Genomic DNA, 25,138 nt, shown 5'->3' on the forward strand with positions numbered 1-25,138 from the left:
ATCAAATGACTTTCCCACCTCTGAATTCTTCTTCATCTCACTGATATTTTTAAGAAACGGTGTTGTTAGCATAGAGATGGATGGTGAATGTTTGGTGGAGTGAAGCTGGAAACATGATGTGATGTCACCAAACTCTCTGAATCTGGACTTACGACCAACGACAACTGTCCCACCCCTCACAGGTGAAAACCAGCAGGAGTACAGTTTGTGTGCATGCCCACACAGTCCCGGGAAGAGGGCGAATCAGGCAACATAACCACACCTGTATGGCTGGACCTGGAGCCTTAAACCCACAATAACTGATTTTGACCAGTTAAGGCAGTAGAAACAAACTGATATGCTTTTTTAATTTGACAACTTGAGAGTTTATCAGCAAACAAGTTGTCATTTTAGTTCTGTTCCTGTCCCCATTAACTCTCGAGGAAATCTGGCTCTTTAGCTGCTAAATGTCCCACTATGTACTGTGTACCAGCTGGTTGCCAACTTTCCTCCTCTGCCATGTGTGCTTTTGCAGATCAGAAATGACACTATGCAGACACTATGAGTAAAGCTGTTGGCAGAAAATCCAAACAATTAGCTAAATAATATATTTATATATATAAAGCTTCATGGAGCTAAAAGAAACTGCAGAGTTGGACAAAAACATTCTATAGCTTCACCACTATGAGCAACCTCTTTTGCATACAGGTAGGTATGTGATCCACTGGATTACTGATTATACTGTAGGTTCTTTCATGTGTGAAAAACAATAGCCCTGTGCATGCAAACTTGTGGACTAAACAGCACATAGTCAGGAAGTCCAGAGTGCTGAGAGCCATCCAAAATCATTATTCAACCTCTCTCTGGAGGATGGACATTTGGATTCAGTTAGCTTTTTTGTAACTGGTAGCCCACAGCGGCACTCTTGTCACAGAAACTCCTATTTTTATGGGGTTTTTTGTCCTATGAGCTTCTCATGATCATTAGATGAAATGTACACATCACTGATCATCACTTCAGCAGACATTAATCAGGCATAGCCTGTTATATCACTGCTCATATTTGACATAAGTGTATAAGAGTTACCATACTCCCATATCCACTGTCTGGCAGAGACTTATCAAAAGATCACAAGCAGACAGTCTGAGTTATGTACAGATCACAATCCTTCCAAAGCAACATAAGACAACTCCATAGAGTTTGCAGTGATGGGGGGGGGGTGAAGATGAAGGCTAGTGATGCCAACAAAACTCCCTCTGTCTGTATGCTTGCTTTTTATAAATCCTATTCTGATAGCAGTGCATAAAGCACAACCTTATCTGCCCTGAACATGCAACTGCATGTCAGGCTGCTCCATCTGCACTTCACTGCAGTTATGCCTAAAAGCTGTTTGACACTGACCTGCATATCAAGGTGATTTCAAGGGAATACAAGGATGTTTCAGAGAGACTTGTGCTGCCGACAGCCAGTGGCTTACTTAGACCTGCATCCACCATCAGTGTCTTGATTTGGTGACTGTAAAACCTTTTGCTCCCTTTATTTCTCCTGATCTTTGAAAGTAATATAATATTTTCAACACTGACCTGTGCAATGGACAATTACAATAGACACTTCACTAATATTGCTTTTTATGTCTAAACTGGTGGTTTAGATTGTGTATGTCTGACTGGGTGTTTGTTCACAACCCATCTCACCTGATCTTACTGCACAGCTGCACTGAAGCAATTTTGCTGCGCCCCAAGTTTCAGCAATCAACTTGTTGAGTAAATTTCTTCATAATTAGGAGGAGCGATGGCCAAAACTGTTCAGATAAGTTGTAAACAAACCAAACATTCTTGTTTCTGTCATGATGTTTCAACGTCAAACCACGTTCCATTTCTCATCTTGTCACTTCAAGCCATTGTCCTCATTTCATCAGAGCAGATGGAACCAGAGCTACAACATGGCCAAGACAAACTTTTGTCAAATAGTCTCAGTGTAACATACTGTGAAAGTGTGTGTATATTGAGAAGGGATGGATGTGTGGAGGGTGGAGGACCATTAAGTCTTTTTTTTTTTTTTTTTTTTTTGTAGAAGTACAGTTGCCTCTTTTTTGTGTGTGTAAACCCTAACCACAACTGCTGAGCATTTGTGGATTTCTGCACAATTTCATCCCTGGGCTCCAGTTACACCCTGCTGCTCAGCCCAAACATGCTGAGGAAAACCATGATTGTCTCCGTCTGACCGGCAAACTCACATCCTGCAGTGACAGTGTGTGTGTGTATGTGTGTGTATGGGCTATTTTCAAACACCATATCTAAAGTTAAATCTGAGACACACCTGTCTGAGTTTCATTAAACTTTTTTTTTTTTTTCTCAGTGCTGACAACAACAGCTGCAGCACTTTGGATCCTTTAAAAGATGTCTGTCAAATCTAGAAATAGGTGTTAATTAATGGTAAAATTCACACCATCACCATCAATGCCCACTTGGCCACAATGTTCACTGTTGATTCTGACAGTCTTCAGTTAAGTTGCTGTATTTCTGTTCATGCTTCATGGTTCAGCTTAGCACTAAATTAGCCCATACAAACAAACACAAGGGTAACAGTCAGCAGAAGCTTTTAATATACTTGCCTTTGTGTGTAAGTCTTAACATCCCTGCTCTGACAACCACTTGCTTTTTGCTGATGGTAAATCAAGATGGTAGGAAGGGTGTTTGTGTATGGATGACATTAGCAGGTCTGAACCTGTCCCTCTGTCAGATTTGAAGGAAAAAAATTTGGTGCGTTGCCCAGTTGAAATGTATTAGTCTTATTTTCAAATATTGTGTTTGACACACCCTGTTTTCTGTTTCTTGAGTTGTCTGTATTGTAATGAGTGACAATTCATTTTTGTGATTTATGGGGATGGGAACTATATTATATTACATTTTAAGTTCCAGTGCAAATTCCACAGTAATATCTTAGATAACTCCAAGATGAAGGGTTTGTGTTGGTCCTGATCCATCATTTATTATTACATACATTTTAAGGTCTTAAAAGATAAATAAAGTTCTTACATTTTATTTTCAGTATTCTCCAGTTTTCTCTTATTCTGCCTCTTCTACAACTTGCTGCTTTTGAAAGTTGTGGTGTCACGATTTTGAGTTTCTCTCTGCTCATTTCGTCCTATTCATTCAGTCCACTTGTTTGTGCATACACGCTCTATTTCCGTTCATCTTCAGAGCCGGACGCTCCTCACCTGTCTGCCTTTCCAATCAGTCGAGTCACCTGACCTGCTCACCTGTTCTCCATCCCCTTGTTTAGCTCTTTAAGATATATCCAGGTCCAGTTCCATTTGTTCTATGCCGTATTGTCTTTGTGTGCTTTACCTCTGTTGCTTGCTTGACTCTTTAATTGTGCTATTGGGTCCTTTTTTCTGTGAACCATGATGTTTTGTTCTTTATTTTGGTTGTTAAATTCAGGGAAAAGGATTAGGCTGTCCCTCATTCAGACTAACATGAGATCTTGAATTCCCCAGAGCAGATGTGAGCATTCTGGCTATTTCCTCTTCAAATTTTACCCAATGAGAACGGGTTGCATTCCCCTTTAAGTGTCTGACTTTTGCGCAGGAAATAGCAGCTCTGTGTCTGTGTCTGTGTAGGAATGACACACACTGACCCTGTTAAACTAAACATGTTTTTTCCATTATCCAGATTTTGTGGAAAACCTAATTTCCTGAACTCAACCCAGTCATCCCTTGACCAAAACAAAGTGCAGCGAGAAAATGAAAACCCAAATTAACCTACATGAAAACACTCCCTCTGTCTCCTGACCTGCTCCACAGATATCCATTTTCATGAGTCATGATATTATTTTGCTGAGGCGTCTTGCCTCAAACATCCCACTAAGCTAAAATTAAAACCAGGCTTTCTGTTTAGGGACTGTTGACAAAATGCACATTCTCCAAAAGGAAATAAATACCTGAATCTGCCAGTTTGTTTTGGAAAATTTAAAAAAAGGGAGGAGGAGGAGGAGGAGGAGAGACAGACAGAGGGGGAAAAAACAAGTTATCTGTCTGAGAACATCAGTAAAATGTGAGGAGGTCACGAGAGGACACAATAGGACAATGTTTCTAAACAGGACCAGACAGTTCACAGACCTGATAAGGACAGAAGAACGTGCAGAGATGTATGGATAGATGGAGAGGCTGATACCGCAACCCAGAATTTTAACTCTCGTAATATCAGTTTGGAGGTCAGACTGAAGTGAAGATGAAAAGAAAAGGAACAGACAGGAATAAAAGTCATCTCTCCACTCTCTCCTCACTACTACTCACCGGTGCGTCGATCTTGATCAGAGCAATGTCTGCCTTCTCGTCCACATCTTTGATCTTTGCATCAAATGTGGCTCCACTCTTCAGCTCCACCTGACGGATGAAAACAAAACATTAACTCTGATCAGAGGCAGTCGTGCTCTCTCAAACTGTTGTTTCATTCGACTTTCTACAGTTATGTATCAGTTAGATGCAGAACGAAATTCTTAATAGATAATGAAAACAAAATTATACATATTTGTAAAATAACAAGTTAAATTTAGCAAATTAAGATATTATGAGTGTGTTTCCCCTGTATGGTCACTACAACTGTACTCTTAACATGATTTGCTCTGCATACCTTTACTCTGTGCTTATTGGCCACAACGTGAGCGTTGGTGACGATGAGTCCGTCCTCTGACACAACAAACCCAGAGCCGCTGGCCACTGCCACCTCCCGCTTAGAAAATATCATCCTGAGCAGAGAGAGAGAGAGACAAGAACATGCCTCTGACTAATATCCTCAAATAACAGTCTGAGCACAACAGTGAGTTTCTAATGAATTTATTGGACTTTAACAAGTTCAACTGCAGGAGTGATTAAATGTACCCACCCAAGAATAATTTAAAAGACTGTAAACATGGACAAACAGGACCAAGAGTCTACAGCCACACTAGCAGCTCTAACATCCACTGTTTAGAGCTAGACAAGGAACCAGGGGATCACCAACATTGTTGAGGATTATAGATTTTTTTTTGTGTCAATCCATGAAGGAGATCTTGCCACCAGTCGGTCTGAATGAAAACTCTGATCTGCTGGTGGCACTAGATAAGAAATGAGGGAGTCACCAAGGTTATTAGGATTCTATGAAAAAATGGTAAGTTCTCATCCATGCTCTGCCACGTTCTCATCATGTAGTTTTGACTGTAATGATGAATAGCCAAGTGGGAAAAGCTGTTCATGCCAACCTCCTCGCTGTCATCCTAAATAGATTTATCTACATGTTAAGTCACACTGGAACAAATACGTAACGTGATAAAAATATGTAATTTTGTTTATTTATGTAGTGTGACCACAAGCCCAGCGGGGGTGGTAACCATCCTGGTCTGAATGCTCCCAAGCTGGAAAAACCCTGCTTTTCCATTCTTCCGATGCCAACATTATGTGAACACAGCATTGTGGTGTAGCGTTACACAAGAGGATAACCACTACTTACTGTATGTGGTAGCTAATGTTAAGGCATGCTGGCAGATTGGGAACAGCAAGGAAACCTACTGTTATTCTGACTTAGGAGCACTCACAGAGATGTCACAGCTGTCGTCATATTAATATCTCAGACTTCAAGTTACATCAGTAAGTTGATATTACTGTTCTGCCAGTAGATCATGAACAGCACGCTGCATGTTATAATGTCAGTAGTTATTCTTCAATTTCCAATGACAAGAAAGTCACATGCCATTAGCACTTTTTGATCTTGTTGCTGCTGCCTTTTCTGATCCCTGCAAAGTAGAAAGGCAGGTTGCTGTGTGTGTGTGTGTTTGTGTACAGTATATGCGTGTGTGTGTTTGTGTAGGCAAGGTTGAATCAGGTAGTTTTTCTCACTTGCGGTATAGTTCAATATGAACCACAGCAGGTGCAATCTTCTCCACCACATCAGCGATGAAGTTGTACTTGTAACGAAGACTGTCAGGATTCTGCTGACCTGAGAGGAGGAAAACACACTGTCAACAAACTGTATCTCTCTCTCTCACTCCCTCTCTCTGTCTCCCACACACACACACACACACACACACACACACACCATAAATGACAAGGGACCCTATAAAATGTAGGAGTTCTGAGTGTTGAGTTCTAAGTGAAGCAGAGAACTGTCAATCATCTGTTGTAATCTCTCAAATATAAATGCAGTGGATTTTGTCAGACCACAGTGACAGAGGAGAAAACTATGGGTTTGTGTTGCCATGTTGGATGAAAAGATCAGCATCTGAATTTCGATTTACGATGGGACCCAAACTGTGGCTGCTGTGTCAGAGCAAATCCAGATGTGGAGTGCAGTATATGAACTGTAGGTCTGAGAGCAGCTGCAGACTATCTGCTGATCCCACTGATGCTTATAAAACAAAGGAAATGACTCAGAGGCTAAAAAGATATGGGGAGATAGCAGGCCAGGGATGTTGGGATGTTTTTTGACAAAATTATAACAGCTCATGCGTAACCGCCACTGTCACCTTACATAACCCCCCCACCCCCACCCCCACCCCCACCCCTTTTGGTTTTACTCCAGCGGTGCTGCAACATCTGTCACGGCTGCAGATCTTTCTATTCTCATTTCATTGCTCATTTGTAAGTCGGCCTCTCCCACTCCAACCTGCTGGAACCAGTTAGGAGACACTTTAGCTCATCTGTGCGTGTTGGTGTTGAAAACATGTTTTCTCTCTCAAAGCGCAGTGATGTAAAGACAAAACATGAAGACATTAAGGCCCTATTACACAACACCGTATTTGCTGGTGAGAAAAACTTTGACCAAATAAAACTTTTCTTCTGACACTTCCTGGGGAAGAAAAATACTGCATGCTATATTTTCTGGGATCTCTGTGCCATTATGAATTCAAGGAAGTTGACAGAAACTCATCTGAACTTGTTGAGCATGTGTAGCCTTCGGTCCATTAGCATCAGTCTTCTAATTGTGCTGTGGCTCACACAGCTCACCTCTGAAGGCCACAACCAAATCAGTGCCAGGGTGTTTTTACAACAAGCCGAGGATGATGGGAAAATCTGAACAACAGGAACTCTCAAGACCATTTTTAAGCATTTCTTATCTTCAGCATGCAAACTTATTATTTATTATTTTGATGAACTAGCTGATCCAACTTAAGGTTTTGCCTGAACTCCATGGCTGCCTACTGGCTGTGTGATCCTACTGGAACCATTCTTATTGATCTCATTTCTAACCTCTGGACAACATTTTATGCATTTAAACTGCTCAGTCATCTATCAGTTAATTGAATCACTAGTGACAAAATGTCCACTATTACTCTAGAAAACAAAATGACTGTGCTTACTTGTGCTTATGTATACTTTGGAAAACACTGATTCATGATTTAACTAACCTCCAGCATTCATTTTTCATACATGAGACAGAGCAAAGTGCCAGTAAAGACACGTCTATGTGTCCTCAGGTCAGAGATCTGCAGGATTGTACCTTATCTCAGCTGATTCCATATATTTCAGCGTCTTCAGATCTTATCAGAGTTGAGCCCATGAGCCTGTTCCTCAGCTCAGCCCAGTTCCTATCACCTCCTCTCCATTCACTGGTTAAAGTGGAGCCAGTGGAGCTGATAAAACTTTTTTGGTTTACAAACAAACCAGTAGAAGCATGTTCTTTAACTTGTATAAGAATGTGTCTGTGCATTTTTAGAGGACAATGCCAGTTGTTACTTTTAATGCAGGCTCTTTTTTCAGTTATTTGATTTCTTTGTTTCCTTCTAAATAAAATGAAATGATGAATTCACCGGAAGCATGTGATGTAGAATCTATGACTGACAAGAAGGAAAAAGTGCAAATATCTGTTACACTGATAAAAACTGTAATACATACAGTGATTTACACAGTGAAGGTCAACAAATAAAGATCATTTTAAAACATGTGTGGTGTTTAATTTCCTTTTATTTCAATGTACATGAATAAAATCAAAGAGGATAGTCCTGTGGTCAAAAGCACTAAGTCTGAAGTCAAGTTTCTGACTGAGCAGCTGTTTGTTGTGAAAGCTCACTTCAGCCTCAGCTGCACCTGACTGTCTGGAAGACACTGATGTGTTTATGTGTGTGTGTGTGTGTTTGGCTGGCTAGGTGTTTGGCTGGAGGATTAGTGGTGTGCCAGATGCTGCGGCTTTGAAGTAAGCTGAATGGAGGCAGTCAGGCGAACGAAGAAACATCCCGACCTTAAACGCACTGCAGGTGTCATATAGTGAGGTAAAAAAAAAAAAAATCGCCAATTCTTCACTTATTCAGCGAAGCTGCAGCAGGTACAGTTCAGTAATCATTAGTGAGATGTCAGTGTCCTTGAATGCACAGACAAGAAGAATTTAAATGGTTGCTGCAGTTGTCAGACATGAACTAAAATCAATGGATCAATCAGAAATCTAATCTATCTAATCTAAAAAACTGGTAGTTTATGTCAGAAAATGATAAACAGTGATGGAGCATATACAAGGTATGGCTATTAAATAATAAGACTGTGCTTATGAGGATAAAACCACATGGTTCACAGTCACACTGAGTGTTGTATATTAAAGGTTGGGCACACACACAAAACTGCTGTAAGTTTCCAATAAGTGACGTCTTTAGTTCACTGCAGCTACTGATTGAAGTGCATGTTTTTGCTAAGGCATCAGAAACTGATGAGCAACGCATTAACTTCACATCTTTGGTGAGATTGAACAAAACAGCAGCTGAATCTTTCTGTACATTGTATGAGGAACACTGCATGTCATGTGCACGTGTGCACATTCAACAAACTGAACTAATCGTTCTAAATGATCGACGGCTCAGTATAAGAACGAGAGCAGAAATAGTCTCCATTGATAAAGAGACAGTTTGGAAAATTCTGCATGAAAATTTGAACATGACAAAAGTGTGGGCCAAAGTTGTCCCAAAACTTCTGACCCCTGATCAAAAGGAAAAGCAGTTTCTGGCCCAAAAACAAACCCTCCCTGTTCACCTGATCCAGCACCGTGTGACTTTTTCCTTTTTCCTAAGATCAAATCTGTGCTCAAAGGAACACGTTCTGAGTCTGTGTCAGAAGTTAAGAAAAGAACCACAGACGTTCTGAGACAACTGAAGAAGACCTACTGCACTGCTCTGATCAGTGGAAGACCTGAATGCAGCGCTGTGATGATGCAGAGAGTAGTAGGAGGAGTATTTATTACTGCTCGTTATTTAATAGCCATACCTCGTATGTAATTTGTAGTTGCACCACTTCTACACTTAAAACTGTACAAATGTTTCTGGTGTTTAACACAAAACATTCACCTCCTCAGTGCAGACAAAGGCCAAATGATACCCTGTTTTGCACTTTATGAGAAATCTCATTACGAGCTGGACGAGCCTGAACTGGGAAAAATTCCTCCAGTTCCTGAAAGAGTTGAGTCACCCTGCAACCATGTTTTGTTGACTCTGTATCCAAGCCTGTCAATCTGACAAACAGCTCACAAGTCTGCACAGGAAGCAGAAAAAATAAAAGACGAAATAATAAAGGAAAAAAAAAAAAAAAAAACATTTTGGTCCCTTCAAATCTGGGTTAAATAACTGTTTGACCTAGATCTGCGTCTGTTTAGGAAGTTACACAATCGACCGATCAGCTCCAAGAGGTGAATCATTACAGAAGATTAACATGGTGTGTGTTTGTGTGACAGATTTCTTTCCTCAACTCAAGAAGTTCAAACCCTGAGAGACAAACTTGTCTGTTGCTCTTGGTTAAAAAGAATCAAGATGGCGAGAGGAGGGGACAGGAGAATAAAGAGTGGAGGAGGAGGGAGGATGGAAGAAGAGGAGAAAACTACAAAATTAAAAGAGAGAGAGGAGAGGAGGAGGAGCAGAGGGAAGACAGAGAATGCAGAATGACACTATTCTTTTATTCCGCTTGAATGAAGAGATCAAAGATGGGAGGAGAAATAGAGAAGAGGACAGGAAGTTCAGGAGGGAGGGGAGAAGAGGGAGGACAGGGGAAAGGGGAGGAGGTGAATTGTGAGAAAACAAATAAATTACTAAAACAGGAAAGATAAGGACGGAGGAAAAATAAACTCTGTTTTTCATCTTTCTATTCCTGGAGAGAGATGATCATTAATGGGAGAGAGGAGGAGGAGGAGGAGGAGGAGGAGGAGGAGGAGATGGAGGCAGAGGAGAGGCTGGAGGAAAGGAGGGAAAGAGATATGGGGAAGAACACAAAGAAGCAGAAGAAGAAAGAGAAAGGAGAGGTGAGAGGAGAAATAAGAAGAGGGATAATCAGCAGAAGAGGAGGAGAAGAAAGACTCTGACCTTGTTGAACTCTGCTAAGAGTCTGAATCAAACTGCACACTGGTGTGTTCACAGCTGCAGCTTCAGAGCCTGTGTTTGTGTGTGTGTGTGTGTGTGTGTGTGTGTGTGTGTACTCACTCCTTAATATGCTTTCATTACTTTCCCTCTCTCCCCTCCCTCCTCTCTCTCTCTCTCTCTCTCTCACACACACACACACTCATAGGGGAGCTCTGTTTGTTTTTGCAGCACAGGGCAGGCACTCACGACATCCTGGCCAAATTTCAAGACATTATGACCTTGTGGATAACATGAAGAATGTGTGTGTGTGTGTGTGTGAGAGAGAGAGAGAGAGAGGTGGGAAACAACCCTGTTTGCTGGGTTGGTGCAGTGAGAGGTGCCAGTGCAAATATAACTGATCAGCAGATGGAGGAAGGGCAGATGAAGAGGTGGGCAGCTACAGAGCCACCTCCAGGTGTCTGATGGGACGTATCAGAGCAAGACTGTGACATTCACTGAACCCTGCAGCCACAGCTGACAGTTACATGGCAACATCCATCTGAAGTTTGCTAACATTAGTCACTGCAGGTCAAGTAAAGACAGTTAGATGAGAAGATCAATACCATGCTGATACTGTAGCCTAGCTTAGCATAAAAACTGGAGACGGGGGGGAAACAGCTCGGCCGTCCAAAGTTAAAAAAATACACTCAACATCACCGGTAAAGCTTTGTAATAAACATGTTATCTCCCAGTGTTCAGCCCAGGCTGCAAAACAACTATGTAGAAACAAGCTGGGGTTTTATGGGGGGGGTTGTGCTGGTAAGGCCAGTGACTGGGTGTCTTATAACATCACTCATGATGATTGATCCTCTCAATGAAACAATGGATGCAGTAAATTTAGCTCCTGAGGCTTAGACTGGCAAAAGAGGGAACTGGGAGTTTCCCTTTTACTTCAGTGTAGACAGAGTTCTCTTGTGGCTGTTTGAGGAGCTGCAGCTTAAGACACTGAACTTCAGCACTGAGTGTTTCCTCAAAGGTTTGCTCCATTCATCACCTGTGGCTTTGTTTACCGGTAATAGAAAGGACAATGCCGAGGCCCACAGAGATTCAAGGTGGAGGCTGTTCCATGAATGTGTCAAATAAAAATGATTTTAAAAATCAGTTGTTCTGGGGAGTTGAGGAGGTTTGAAAACAAAGACCAACAGATGAGGAGGAGAAAGTTGGGTCTGTGTATGGACTGCTACTGAGGTCATCCAAGTTCAAATCCAACACACACACACACACACACACACACACACACACACACACAAACAAACATTAGTGAAATATTTCTGTCTTATCAAACTTCTGGCTTTGTGAGAGCAGTTACAGGCTGACTTCCACAATCCTGCGCTCTCTCTCACTTTTCCTGTTTATTTCTTATGATACAATCTCTTTCACACACACAGAGAGAGAGAGAGAGAGAGAGAGAGAGAGAGAGAGAGAGAGAGAGAGAGAGAGAGAGAGAGAGCTCCTACCTTTCCCGCAGGCGCCTCTCTGGATGAAAATCACCGGCGGCTGTTGCAGCTTCGTCGCCCGGTTGCTGACGCGCTTCAGCTCGCAGATGTTCCGGTACGAGACGCCGTCGCTGCCGCACACCGGCTCGGAGCTGGTGCACGCGCACACGCCGGCCTTGCCCCTTCGTCTGACGGTGGAGGACACCTCCACGCCGTCGGTCACCACACACTCCATACCCTCGGCGCACTCGCGGTCGCCAGCGCCGCCGCACTGCTCGCCTTCGCCGGACGCGCACACCGGGCAGCAGTCACAGCGGTCCAGCACGTCGCCAGCCAGGCAGTCGGCGGGGATCGGCGCGCACTGGGACTTGTCGCACTTCTCCGGGCAGCCGATGGCGAAGCGTTTGGCTATCCGCGCCTCGGCCACCAGACAAGTAGACGCCAGCAGGGCCATTACGCACAGGACAAACCGGAGACGCATGATGGGACAGTGGAAAAGAAACTCAGCCAAAAAGAAACTGGGAGTTGGACTTTAAATTTCTAATGAAATGCTAAGGTTCTAGTTAAGAAATGTTTAAAGTGGGTTGTGCGGAGGTCACTGCAGCGGTACTCACTGATGCAGTGTGGAGCTGTCTTGGTTTATAAAAGCTGCAGGATAAACACAGGAGACGATTGGTGGGCGTGTGTGACGTCCATCAGAGGAGGGGGGGTGGGGGTGGTATGGGGTGGTGAAGTTGTGTGCATTAAACCTGTGTATGGTTGAAAGAAGCAGCTACTACTCAAGTGCTGTACCACAGGAGCTGGACGTCTGAGGAAGTTCCACTGTCATACTTCTATTCCACTACATTTAATGAGAGAGTATTGTGCATTTTACTCCACTACACTTATCTGACAGCTGTATACAAAAATATGATGATGATGTGATATGATTTATGAAATATACAATGTCTCTAGTAGGTAGATAAATGCTGCTTGCCCAGAGTCATCATGATGATCCAGTACCATACATACTCTGAAAGGGGCCATTCTGCATATTGAGGGCTTTGACCTTGCTACTTTAAATACACTTAGATTTTAAGTAAAAATTCAGAGTGCTGCTCATCTAATAAAGCTTATTCATCATAATCCCTTGAAAATGTCCTGTAGAGGTTAGATGAAATATAGGTTTGTACACCATGTTACAATTAAGAATCAAGAATTCTTTATTGTCATTACACATAACGAAATGTCGTTTGGTAGCTTAAAAAAAAGACACAATACTTAAAATACGCAAACAGAAAAACCAACTATAAACACACTATAAATATGTGCAATAGATATGTAATACTATAATATAATATGATAATATGTGCAATGGCTCAGCAGCAGAGGAATGCATGAAAGTGCAGCACAGTGCAATACACTGTGTATAGCATACACTGTGTGCATTCTGTATGCTCATGTTGCATCACTGTGCACTCTTGGCTGCCTTGTTCAAAACAATATGATTTTTTATTGTTCACTGGGTTACAGTCTTGTGTATTGAGTTAGATCTTCAAACCTTAAGAAAGTGCCTCAGTGGTTATAACCCCATATGTTTCTTCTGTTCAGCCACGAGGCTGCCTCAGACAAACTATAAGATGTTTTATTGCAGCACAAACTGCAGTCACACTGCAGCCCACGTATGTGATTCACTATACAGCAGAACTGTCCACTGTTTACCTCATGCCACTGCTCATGCTGTCACTCAGCTGTCTCTGGACGTTTACTCTCACACATTTTAATTAATGCTCTCAATGAATAACACATGTCACTGTGAAAAGTAGAGTTTTATTAATTTTAACCTCTTAAAGGCAGCTGTTTGTGTTTCTCCTCAGTTTTACAGTGCAATGTTGTAAAACTAAAAGTAACCTACTGACGCCTTCTGCTGTTTCCATGTCTGTCCACCTTCTCCGTCCTTCAGTCCAACTGTATTTCGTAATCATAACCTGCTGCCCGCTGCATGTTCCCATTGACATCCAGTCAGTGAGTGCTGGTGTGCAACAGCAATCAAATTTTTCCATTAAGAGAGACAAGTCAATACAGTTGCTCAAGAGTTCAAATGGTGTTGGAGACACATTTGTTTTGAACATGCATAGAAGGGCCAAGGTTGCTGCACATTTTCTGTGTTAAAACTGCACATTTTACAAGACTCACTCAGACTCACATTGTTGTGAACATGTGTAAATACCCTGCAGAGTGAGAGTTAATGATCATCCATATTATTTATCTCCCCTCAGAATTGTCAGCTTGTTATTTAATATCATTAAAAAATAAAGTATTGTTGTATGTAATATCAATTTCAACCTAAATGACACTTTTCATCTGTGGCAATGCGGGGTGTGTTTGTGCCTCTATCTGCAACACAGCAATGTTCACAGTTCTCAGTTCACAGGCTGTTCAGTGTCTTGTTTGCAACGCACAGACATGCAAAATAGTGATTTCACTCAACTGAACTGAATGGTTCAAAATGCAGGAGTCATCCATCAGTCTCACACTCAGTAACTTTTATGTCATGGAGGCCTGTTACATCACAGGTGGTATGACGTGAAAAGCTCTATTTTGGAAACTATTGATTGTTCTGAACCCTTAGCAGTCGATGGTGAAGGTTTCTGTGACATCATATGTGGTCATCATATGTTTATTATGTCATTATTTGACATTAGATTCTTGGAATTCTGCAGGCAAGCAAGATCTTCTGAAGTGTTAATGTTTTCTTTGGATCCTACCTAAAGCACAGTGTTGAATGTCAAAACAAAAGTCATATCATCCCTTTTTTTTATACAGTTATTCTCATAAAGGAAGAGTGAATCTGGGATCAGAATAAACTGACCTCCTCACCACACTGATTTTGTGGCTCCGCAACAATGTGACCATGATTCTAATTTTCCTTTCCACATGAAAGTAAACATGTTTGTCATTTTTGGTCATTTTGCTAAAGTTATTCTTGGAAGGACAGTCTCAGATTTTCTGTGCCAAGATGGCACTCCATCTGTTCCTCAGGTTTCCAGAGCCAGAGCACTAGAGTCCTCCTTTGGGTGAAGCAGGTGTCTTCCTGCTGACTCCCTGAAGCTCACACGAGTGCCGACATTTATTCACTAATAACTAACTAAAAACTCCACTATCAGAGTTTTTCATTCAGCTGTCTGTTTGTTTTCTGTTTGGTAAATATTTACACACAATTAACTAGCAATCATCTCTACAGTTTTCCCTCCATGCTGTGTGATATGATATGGCTCGGCCTGGCTCGTTTCCTTCCCGTCCGGCTCAACTCACCACAGGGCTGTTGTTCCTGCTGCTGCTGCTGTTGTGTTTGGGTCAGACAGCCCCGGCGGCTGCAGGGTTTTCAGAGTTATTGATGCAGGAGAGAGCCAAAGAAACCCACCCAGAGTCTGATCCCTGAAGGGTGTGTGTTCCAGTGAGTGTTTGTGTGGGTCTGGAGTAAATACAGTGACATATAAATCTGAATGATAAAGGACAGTAGAGACATAGCTGAAAGAGAGGAGCATTTATACCCAGGAATATGACAAAGTGAGTGATTTGAATGTTTTTGAAATCAACTTTAAACGGTTTGTTCTCAGTCTTTAGGAATGTGTTTTCATGCGCATGCATATGCATATGCATATGTGTGTGTGTTGTATGTACTTGTCTGACTGCTAGAAATCAGCTGTATGGCAGCGTGTGTGTTTACTTTTCATGCAGCAGAAAATTCTATAGTCCAGGTTTTGAAATGAAAAATGTCAGCATAAGGCACCATGTAATGTGGTATGTCCCGGGAACCTCACCTCACCTTGTGTTTTAACTATTAACCAGTATCTGAATTGACTGGCTTATCCACTAATCACAGGGTTGGCTGTGTGACCCCCAGCTGTCTGCACATTGTAGTCTCCTTGAGCAAAACACTGAACCCATGTGTGTGCGTGTGTGTGTGTGTGAAGGGGTGTGAATTGTAAAAATTAAATGAAAGGAAATATTGCACTAACATCAGAACAGAATCCATGTCCAGTTTTAAAGTCCAGTAAACCTCAAACACATCAGTAAACTCAGTCACCCCCTCTAGAGGTCACTACTGAGGCTCTTACACCTTCAGCCGCTTTTTGTAAACAGCCTGTCAGATGACTTGATGACTCTGAAAACTCGGAGCAGTTCAGCGTCTTCCGCTGCATCTCGTCAGTCTGAGGAAAGACGTGATTCAGAGGGGATTTTCATCCATCTTTCTGTCTCTCTGTTTGTGTGTATTGCTGTTGCCACCCTCATCGCCATAGAAACATACTTGAGAGGCTCCAACAGAGATGATCTCAGGACTCACAGGATAAAGAAGAAGATGTGTATATGTGCACTATAGAGTAGTTCTGTAAGGTCCATGAGATTCTTTTAAAGGGGTTCCAGGGGCCACTGAGGGGATGGTCTCAGATGGTTTCTTAAGGCTGCTAGTGGTTAGTCTCTGAAGGTGCTGCAGGAATCCCAATAAGTCCCAATAAGTCCCAATAAGGCTTTAACCATGATCAAGTGGTCTTTGAAGGGGTCCAGGGCTACTTTAAGAGTTTCAAGAGGTCTTTTGAGGCATTTCAGACACTCTGGAAGGAGTTCCATGTATCCTCTGAGGTTTTCAGGGGGTCCCGAGAGAGCTCTTGATCCTCAATCCCGGAATCGCACTGATACTTGAAGGTGGCCCTTCAGTGGTCTTTGAAGTGGTCAAGGATTCTTTCAATAGGTTCTACTGGCCTTTCAATGGGTTTCAGTGGTCCTTGGGAGGATTCACCAATCTTTCTGCTATATGTTCAAATGGTCTTGAGGGTGTTCTAAAAATCTTTGAATGTGTTTCAGTGACACCAAAAAGTGTTTGATTGTTTCTTAAAGGTTAGAAGTTCCTTGAAAATGTTCTGCTGACCCTTGAAGAGCTTTGACTAGCTTTTGAAGAATTTTAAGGGGCCTTGAGGGAAGTCCGTGAGAGAGTTTCTTAACATAAGGAACAATTTAACAGGCACAGCCTTGCCAAGAGTATATGAGATCTAATGATTTTAAAACATGATCAAGTTCTGTTATATAATAATAAATGCACTGGGGAAATAATTGGATTCTTCTCATCACACGCATTGATTGTCAGATGATACAGTGGCGTAACAGCAAAGAACATTTAATGGAGAAAGTTTGGCCTCTCGAAACAAAACTGTTCTACTCAGTTTAATTCAATTACGTGTATTTCTGAACAGTTAAGTACTCTGCATTTAGTAACTTTGTATTCAGGTCCTACAGGGAGGTGAATAATATAACACAATCAAAAGTGACTTCAGTTTGCCAGTTTCCATGTCATTATTTGCAGTTATTTAACAACATTTATGAGGTTTTATTGTCCTGCCATCCATAATGATGCCTTAGTTTTACTGAGTGAATTAGAGGTTTCCAGTTCCTTTCAGTACTGCAATATTTGTAAAAACAATGATCTTAAAAGTGAGGCTGAAAGTTTATTCTTGACTCTGACAACATAATTTGAAAAAACTATCTCCACAACCTTCCTTAGGTGAAGTTCCACCATCAGGGAGTTGTTCATTTTCATTTTTTTCTGACCATTTAAATGTCTTCTCAACTTTCTGGCTTAAAAGTTTTAATTGAAAGTTAATTCTTGCCTTTGGAAATATCATTTAAATTGCAATGTTTATTGCGAGTCATGCATATGAAATGATTCAGAGTTAACTTTAAATGGATATAAAATGACCAAAAAACTTCAGTTCCAGTGGATGTGTCGTCTGTCTGCTGCTCCCCGGCTCAGTTGGACAGCTCATCATTCCTGTTTATGGTGCGAAGACCACTGGAGACCATTCAAACACTCTGCTCCGCTTTTCCGGGAAACCCAGTTTGTGTGTGTGTGTGTGTGAGAAATATCAATCTAATTCCACTCAGGCTGAGTCAGTCTGCAATAATGTTTTGATTTATGCATGTGCGTGTCCGAGTTGGAGGGAGAGAGCGTGAAAAAGACAAAAGAGAGAATAACAAAGTCGGAGCTGGCGTATGTTAACGTGCAGCTGCCAGGTCTGTACAGAGAGTGCTTGTGTTTAAGTCTGAGTGTGTTTGTATATGTGTGTTTGTCTCTTAGATGACTCAGGCCTCCTCCCATCCATCTAAACAGTCCAGTAAAGTATTCATGTCAGCGCCGACCTGCAACATTTAGTTTCCCTGCAGTACCATGTTTGTGGTTTCAGATACTGGCTGTCAGAGAGTGATCACAAAAACATCACATCTTTGATGCTGATTCTGGGCAGACTCAAGACAAACAGTGACGAATCTGACATTTCAAGATCAGACAGTCAAATGAGGACAAATCTCCAATCAGAAACAGATCAACAGAAGAATGAGAAACTGTAGATTACTGGCCACTGGACATCTCTGGTTGTAAAATCTTGGCCCTCAGTTGAAAATATATCATGTCATAGTTAGATTCCTGATGAGGCCCCCCTCTACCCGATCACCTTTGCATGCCATGCAAGTCATTGGTGTAAATACCTATGTGACATGACACTCTGCAAAGTAATGTTGTACTTAAAGCCTCGAACAAACATCGTGCATCACTGCTTTTTCTGGACTCCATTCAGCCTCTGGTCCAGCTGCTGCCAGATCGGTCAGGCTTCCAGTCTGTGGCATGAGGTGCCTGGAAATCAAATCAGTGTTCAAGTACAAAGATTAAAACACAATAGGTGGGGTTAACATTTTACTCTCCACTCATGTTGCTGCACTTAAAATCAAAGAAAAACAGCTTTCAGTTTGATGTAGAGGGCGTTAAACTGAATTTATTGCAGCATGGGTCCAGAGCAAGACTTTTTGTTTTGTTCTTATGTTCTTACTGGCAGTGTCATGGCTCCTCTTTAAATCCTAGACTGGCAGCGGTGGTTGGTTTCTGTCACTCTTTTGGAACACATAGTTCTTTTTCTCTGAAGTCTATTAACATGGGCCCATTTAAAATTTGAACTGAGAGCCAGCCTTTCCCTTGCTTCCATTTGTCATGTTAGGTACTGAGCAACAGTGGCTTCATTAGACAGATTAGAAGGCGAATGAGTCCAGTGCTGATACTGCCTCAGGATACTGCTGAACCTAAATCACAGGGTGGAGATGGCAGGTTGCAAAAGAGGGGGAAAAGCTGCTTTCCTGTGCTTCAGCTGGAGTGTGTTAGATCAAGACTGTTCAACAGCTTGAGAGCAGGGCGACCTGACTGGAAGACTCAATCTGAGGTAGAAATCTGCGACACAACATGTGATATGAGACAGGTGCTGCCAGGACATGTTGCAGTGTAGAATAGTAAATTTGTGATAACAAATCAACAAAGGGCCCTTCTCAACAGTTAGTTCTCTTACTGCACCTGGCCAATAAATATTCTGGTACATAAACCTCACAAACGCTGCAATGCAGGAGCTTTTCTGGGAATACAGGAAGATTTTTAAGAACTGAGGGGCTATGTCATTTTTACTACACTTTTTTGTATGGATCAACAAAAACCAATAAGGTATAATCTGTTCATTATTGGGCTTTTGAGGTAGAGTGATAGGTGGTGCTTCTAGGTATATCAGAGCATCTTAACATATCACTCATTTATAAAACATACAGAAATTACTTAAAGACACTGATTTATGAAGTGGACAGAATGAGCTCTGCAGACTCCTGTAGGACAATAACAGATGGAGTGTGTCCTGTGGGAGGGTTCACAGTCAACTAAACACTAAACAGCCTCATGTAAACTCATGTAGGCTGATGTGTGTTCTCACTCACTCAGCTGAGAGACTGTTTTTCATTGACAATCTTGTATCCAAACTTAATCTGGGGGAGCTTTCAGAGCGTTTTTATGAGGCGTTCCACATGAGCAGAGGGACCGAAAGCAAGGCTGCTCACTCCAAAAGAGTCATTAAAGATGCTTTTCTGTGGTTTTGGATAGAGGTGGTCTTTGGCTGAGCTGAGGGGACGACCTCAAGTGAACTTCGGTCATGTTAACCTTTTGAATATATTTGGTCTTAAAATTATCTATGTGCCATTTGAGAAAGTGACTCCTACTCTTATAGAACAGCATGAAATTGTTTCAGGACATGAGAAAGTCAATTTCAGAGGAATTCTTGGTGTGTAAAACGGGAAATAAACCTTTCCTTTTTAAGTATTTAAATAGCTCTTAGGAAACAGTAGGAGCTTTCATAGTTGAAATCAGTCAAATGATGTGAAGTGCTGCCTTTCCAAAATACAGTTTAAACCTCTCGATTCCTCTTCATTTGATTTATTTTACACTCCAGATACTCAGTATTTCAAAACAAAATGAAAAATGCAATTGGAGTTAATATTTCAAATCTGCAAATCCATGTGGAGATTAATCATAAACAGTAGATAACACAGATGAAATGTTAACTCACAAAGTAGACATTACATGTTTGCCAGCAGAGATTAGTTTCCTCCAGAAACATTGACAAAACATTCTCAGAATGGAAGGATGACCTTAGATGTATTTGTTTGAAACTGATTTAACTCTGTATGACTGATAAACTTCAGCATATGATGGCACCTTTGAAAAGGAGCTCTCAGTTTTTACTTCTCACTAACATTTACTGCTCATGTTTTCAGTCACTGTAAGATTTTTGGTGATCAAAATCCACTGTAGCTGCTGAAAACATCTGGATGAGATGTCATTGTCTCTATGTTTGGCCAGTTACCCTCAGGAATAAATAAGTGAGAGTCATTTCGGGGAGTTCCTCTGTGAGGTCTCAGCAGTCCACACAAACTGAACCTGATTTGGAAATGTTTTGGGGCTATTCTAACAGAGGTGACTGCAACAGCTGGAGAAGAACAGATGTTACATAATGAAGTGAAGCCAGTATTTAGACATATGAATCCTGGTTACCCGCACATTTGCATCATTATTCATTGTTGGTATCTTCGCATAAATTACTCCCATATACAGTGCACTCACACACATATGTGCAGACATAAATAACATTTATATTGCCGGTTTTATTTGACACTCACTCTCTCTCACTCTCTCTCACTCTCTCTCACTCTCTCACTGTGTTTTTTCTTATTGTTTTTTTTTTTTACAGTATCAGTACCAAAAAATGGGCTCTTTGGTATCAAAAAAGGGAACTTGTGCACCGTGGGCAAAGATTCAGCTGACACATATTAAAAGTAAAACTGTCACATGTATCTCCAAAATTACTCCAGTAGAATACTGAGTTGGGTTCATGTAAAGAAGATTCTTATACTCATTGATTTCATTTACTTAGTGAAAAATGAACAGCACCTTTACAGCTGCTTAGCGCAGGTGTTACAAATAAGTGATAGCCCTGTTTAATTCAAGTGTTATGTTGGGTTTCAGAAAAATTAGACTGAAAGCTGATGTAATTCACAGTGGACTGCACAAAGTTTCTATCTAACAGAGACATGCACTGAGGGCTGCGCATCAACTCAGATAAATGTCTCAATCGCATTCTACATCAATGATGTTCGTCTTGTGCAACTCCTGGATCCGTGGGGTGTGACTGTAGCCTGTTCCGGTGCAGTGGGACTGATGCTCTGCAGCCGTTATGAAATCATGACCTAATGACCAATAGCTGCCTCAGAGGAGTTTATTTGGAGAGCCTCCACCCGATGAGACAACAGCACGAACAACGGAGGCTCACTCCAGCCATAAATCAGGACAAACTTCCTGAAAGGAGGGAGATGTGTGAGATTTACAACATTTGGAAACAGTGACATCTAGTGGACATAGACTCACAGGGGCCATTTTGATTCACAAGTACTTTGTCTCTTAGTAATACTTTTACTTTAGAGATCTCGTGGATGCAGAACTTGATTATATTTCAACATTTCTACTTTAATTAAAGGATCTGAATACTTTCTCCACCGCTGTGCTGCCAGAAAGAAAGAAGACACCTGAACTCGAGATTATTTTTAAATTTCTTTTAATAAATAGAGCACATGGTCTTAGAATCAAGTACACACTAAAAAGGTCAAAACAGCTCATCATTTTTTTAATCAACTCTATAGAAATAACAATGCAGGCACTTTACCCAGCTTATGTTTAATAGAGAACAACAAGGGTGGGAGGGTTGTGTGCATGCAATCATGCACACACGTGTGTATAAAAGTCAGTAAACAACATATATATGTAGATTTTTTTCCTCAAAACAATCTCATCACTGTGAATAATAAAAACTATCAAAACTAAAAGCACATCAAAACAGACAAAAAATACCCACAACCATTCTCACACAGCGTGTGCAGCGTTCACAGCCTTGGAGCTGACAGTCATAAAACCTGGAAAACGGCTGCCAGGTTTTGGACTTTTGGATTTCCATTCCTGCTTGCAGCACCCAAATCCAAAAAAAACCCCAACATTTACAGATCAACAAATCAACAATATGAGTTTGGTTTCATGTCTCCCCACAAACAAACAAATACAACAACATCCGATGGAGTTAACAAAACAACTGTAACGTGAACGTATAGTGCAGGAGTTGAGATGAGTAAAGCTGGTGAGCAGAGTGAAAATCAGCTCCTCAATGGTGCATTCAGTCCACAGCAGTGAGTCATCTTATCTTGTATTTTAACCCGAAACATTAACAAAAAAATGTTTTACTTTAAGCACTGACCCCTGTTTTGTTTGGAGGTTTTAGTAAATTTCATGTCTTCACCCTTTTTTTCAATTTGTTGTTTTTTCCTAAAAACAATACAAGTTTTTTGTGTGAGTTGTTTTGTATTTTGTAAAAAAAAAAAAAGGCTTTCCCTTGATTTAAGTTACATGTGAGTGAATCCACTGATTGCAGTGATTAAATGAACACATATGGTATGACAGTTATGACAGTTATAGTTTTTATTGTTCATCTGTTATAAATGCTTGTGTGACCAAGCCCTTAGTGAGAAAATCCTATAAGCTCAAAGCTTTTCTTACTTTTTCTTTTTAAACTAACATTTTAGAGACTCATTGTCATCATGAGTCCAGTTCAATAAGTTACCTAGTATCTGGACTTTGGTGTTCTAAAGTGTTAAATCTGTTTGATGGGGTGACCTTTTCTACCAGAGGTGAGGGAGAAGAGAAAGTAATGGTTCTCTGGTCAGAATGAAAGAGTTTATAATATCAAGAGGGATTGTCTTAAAACATAAACTGAGAAGCTGGATTAGTCAGTCTCTCAGCAGCATTAGGTGCAGACATCTGCCACTTCCAGCCTGTAACATCTGAGCTGCTGCTGTAGAAAAACCACATGACTGCAAACTTTGGTTTATCTCTTTCTTACATGAACTGTGAAACCCAGCCATCATCTGGGTGCTATGAGCAGGTTTCATGGTTCTTGTACTCCTGAAACATCTCAAAACTTTACTGTACAATATCTAAGGTTTCTTTTTCTTTGCATGACAACATGGTTTGTGTTTTGCCAGCAGCAACATATAAGTAATACGTGGGAAGACAAAAGTATAGGAAATAAACTGGGGAAGAAGATCCTATCCCACATGTCCACACACATACAAAAAACTGGTCCCAGGGAGGACCGAACTGGTCCCAGTTTTGTAGGAGGATCATTTGGCCAGTCAGCACATGGAGAAATCTCAGCGCATGGAGCTTGTACAGAAGTGTGTGTGTGTGTGTGTGTGTGTGTGTGTGTGTGTGTGTGTGTGTGAGGGGGCTTAAGATTGTCAATCATCATCATCAGGTTCATCATCATCACATCAGTGTAATGTGCAGGTTAGAAATCTCAGTGGTACAACGGTTCAGCTCCTCCTCACCGCCGCTGCCAAGAAAGCCAAGCTCAGCCGCTCCACTGCGGCGTTTCCACAGGGACTCGTCCTCCCCCTTCGTTACTTTGAGGACTGCACCGTCTCCTGCAGCGACAGGCGGGAGCGCGCCGGGGGCAGGGGCATCATCACTGACTGGACACTGCTCAACCTCCATGGAAGCAGGCCCAGGAAGTTGTCCTGCTGGTGCGTGTCCAGCGTGAGGCTGAGAGCCCGCTGAGAGGGCACCGGAGGAGGATTGTGGGTGGTATGGTTCCTGGTCGAGGCTGTAGTAGAAGGTGGAGGAGGATGTTGGGGAGGGAGTAGGGTGGTCACTGGGATCCTGGAGATAGAGTGGGAGAGGAAGTTAGAGGCAGAAGAGAGCAATGGTTGTGAATGATGGATGGACAGATGGATGAAAAAAATGGGTGTACTGATGGAACAAAGCTATGTTTCTATGGATGGATGGTGGAGTGGAGTAAAGTGAGATGGAGGAGAAAATGAAAAGTAAAAGTGCAAACACTATATCAGAGTTATCCTCCTCACTTAGACAAGAGTACGCTATCAAACTGCACATCAAATTTGTTTAGCGTCTCCTTGTTCACCAGAAAACCCATCAAACTTAAGACTTTTCAAATCATGGAAAATGGTTGTTTTACTGACATAGCTATAATTGGGATTTTTTAAATTTCATTGACATTTGGAAATCCACACATTGCAATTTGTCGGGCACTTTTCTCTCTTTGAGGATGAAACCATAACTATTTAATATTCTGTGTGCTAAACCATTGGCATGTACACCATTCAAAGTATTATACAGGATAAGCTTGATTAATAATCAGTAGCATCCAACCTTTACTTAACAGCACTCATTTAAAAAATTAGCTTTTGTCACTGATGACATTCAGATTACGAAGTGATGTTGCTGGTGACCAAGGAAACATTAATGAATACATTTTGATGTGATCTGATTGATATTTGCTCTTGATATGAAAGTTTTTTTTAAAAACTCAACAACATGCATATTAGGTTTTAAGGATTAAAATTAAGCTAACATTGATGCAAACATTTTGTGTTAGTAGGGAAAGTAAAGATAGCAGCCAGAGCCAGAACACAGCTACAACATGACACAGGGGTACTATAGTATAACAATATTAGACAGTTGACCTGTTTGGACAATAGTTTTCAGATGAGACCATATCAAGGAGCACAGTCCTCAGAGAGAAATGAACCCTGACCTGACTTCTCAAACAAGGCAAATGTTTACCTTTTGGTAAAGTCATTTTTAACTAGCCTGGTTAGCGCTTACTAGCTCACCTTAACTAAGTTGCGAGTGTCATGAACTGAAATGGCTCTTTATTGTGACTGCAGGAGAAAAGGAAAGTTGTGTGACACCTTATCTGTAGCTGCATTAATGGTTCTAACAGAATCAGTCAGGCATATAGAGTTGCAAAGTGAGAGAGTTTGTCTGTGAGTCTGGTAATGCAGGTGGCTCTTGATCCTACGATACCCATTGGTCTTGGTCTGCTACAACACAGACACTAGTCAGAAATGTGAATCAGAGCAGGAGTGAATTCAAACCACTGCTTTGTTACAATCAGGATACATCAAGTTTCTACAAAGTGTTA

General features: G+C 41.4%; 2 protein-coding genes and 1 long non-coding RNA gene across 22 annotated transcripts in view; 1 reads left to right on the top strand and 2 right to left on the bottom strand.

The window, feature by feature from the left end:
• Positions 1-12,385, bottom strand: part of htra1b (HtrA serine peptidase 1b) — a 72,093-nt gene extending 59,708 nt beyond the window's left edge. The window contains exons 1-4 of one of the 2 annotated variants that reach the window (XM_051066383.1): positions 11,781-12,385; positions 5,855-5,954; positions 4,614-4,728; positions 4,277-4,366 (exon numbers count right to left, since the gene is read on the bottom strand). In XM_051066383.1, coding sequence (XP_050922340.1) covers positions 4,277-4,366; positions 4,614-4,728; positions 5,855-5,954; positions 11,781-12,240 — 765 coding nt within the window. In that variant the 5' untranslated portion in view covers positions 12,241-12,385. The remainder of the gene's footprint in view (positions 1-4,276; positions 4,367-4,613; positions 4,729-5,854; positions 5,955-11,780) is intronic. The other variant, XM_051066384.1, reaches the window with a different exon arrangement.
• Positions 1-23,436, top strand: part of LOC127139210 (uncharacterized) — a 37,457-nt gene extending 14,021 nt beyond the window's left edge. The window contains exon 2 of the long non-coding RNA XR_007809219.1: positions 22,411-23,436. This is a non-coding gene — a long non-coding RNA (uncharacterized LOC127139210). The remainder of the gene's footprint in view (positions 1-22,410) is intronic.
• The window catches only part of plekha1b (pleckstrin homology domain containing, family A (phosphoinositide binding specific) member 1b), a 53,138-nt gene that overhangs the window by 14,644 nt on the left and 13,356 nt on the right, over positions 1-25,138 (bottom strand). For 2 of the 19 annotated variants that reach the window (XM_018666594.2, XM_018666595.2), the window contains exon 12: positions 22,508-23,853. The exons of 13 other annotated variants lie outside the window; for them this stretch is intronic. In XM_018666594.2, coding sequence (XP_018522110.1) covers positions 23,461-23,853 — 393 coding nt within the window. In that variant the 3' untranslated portion in view covers positions 22,508-23,460. Of the gene's footprint in view, positions 1-22,507; positions 23,854-25,138 lie in introns of those variants that run through there. 4 more of the 19 variants (XM_018666597.2, XM_018666596.2, XR_001960040.2 and 1 more) reach the window with 3 other exon arrangements.

Source organism: Lates calcarifer, linkage group LG23, assembly GCF_001640805.2.
Source record: "Lates calcarifer isolate ASB-BC8 linkage group LG23, TLL_Latcal_v3, whole genome shotgun sequence".
Lineage (NCBI taxonomy): Eukaryota > Metazoa > Chordata > Actinopteri > Centropomidae > Lates > Lates calcarifer.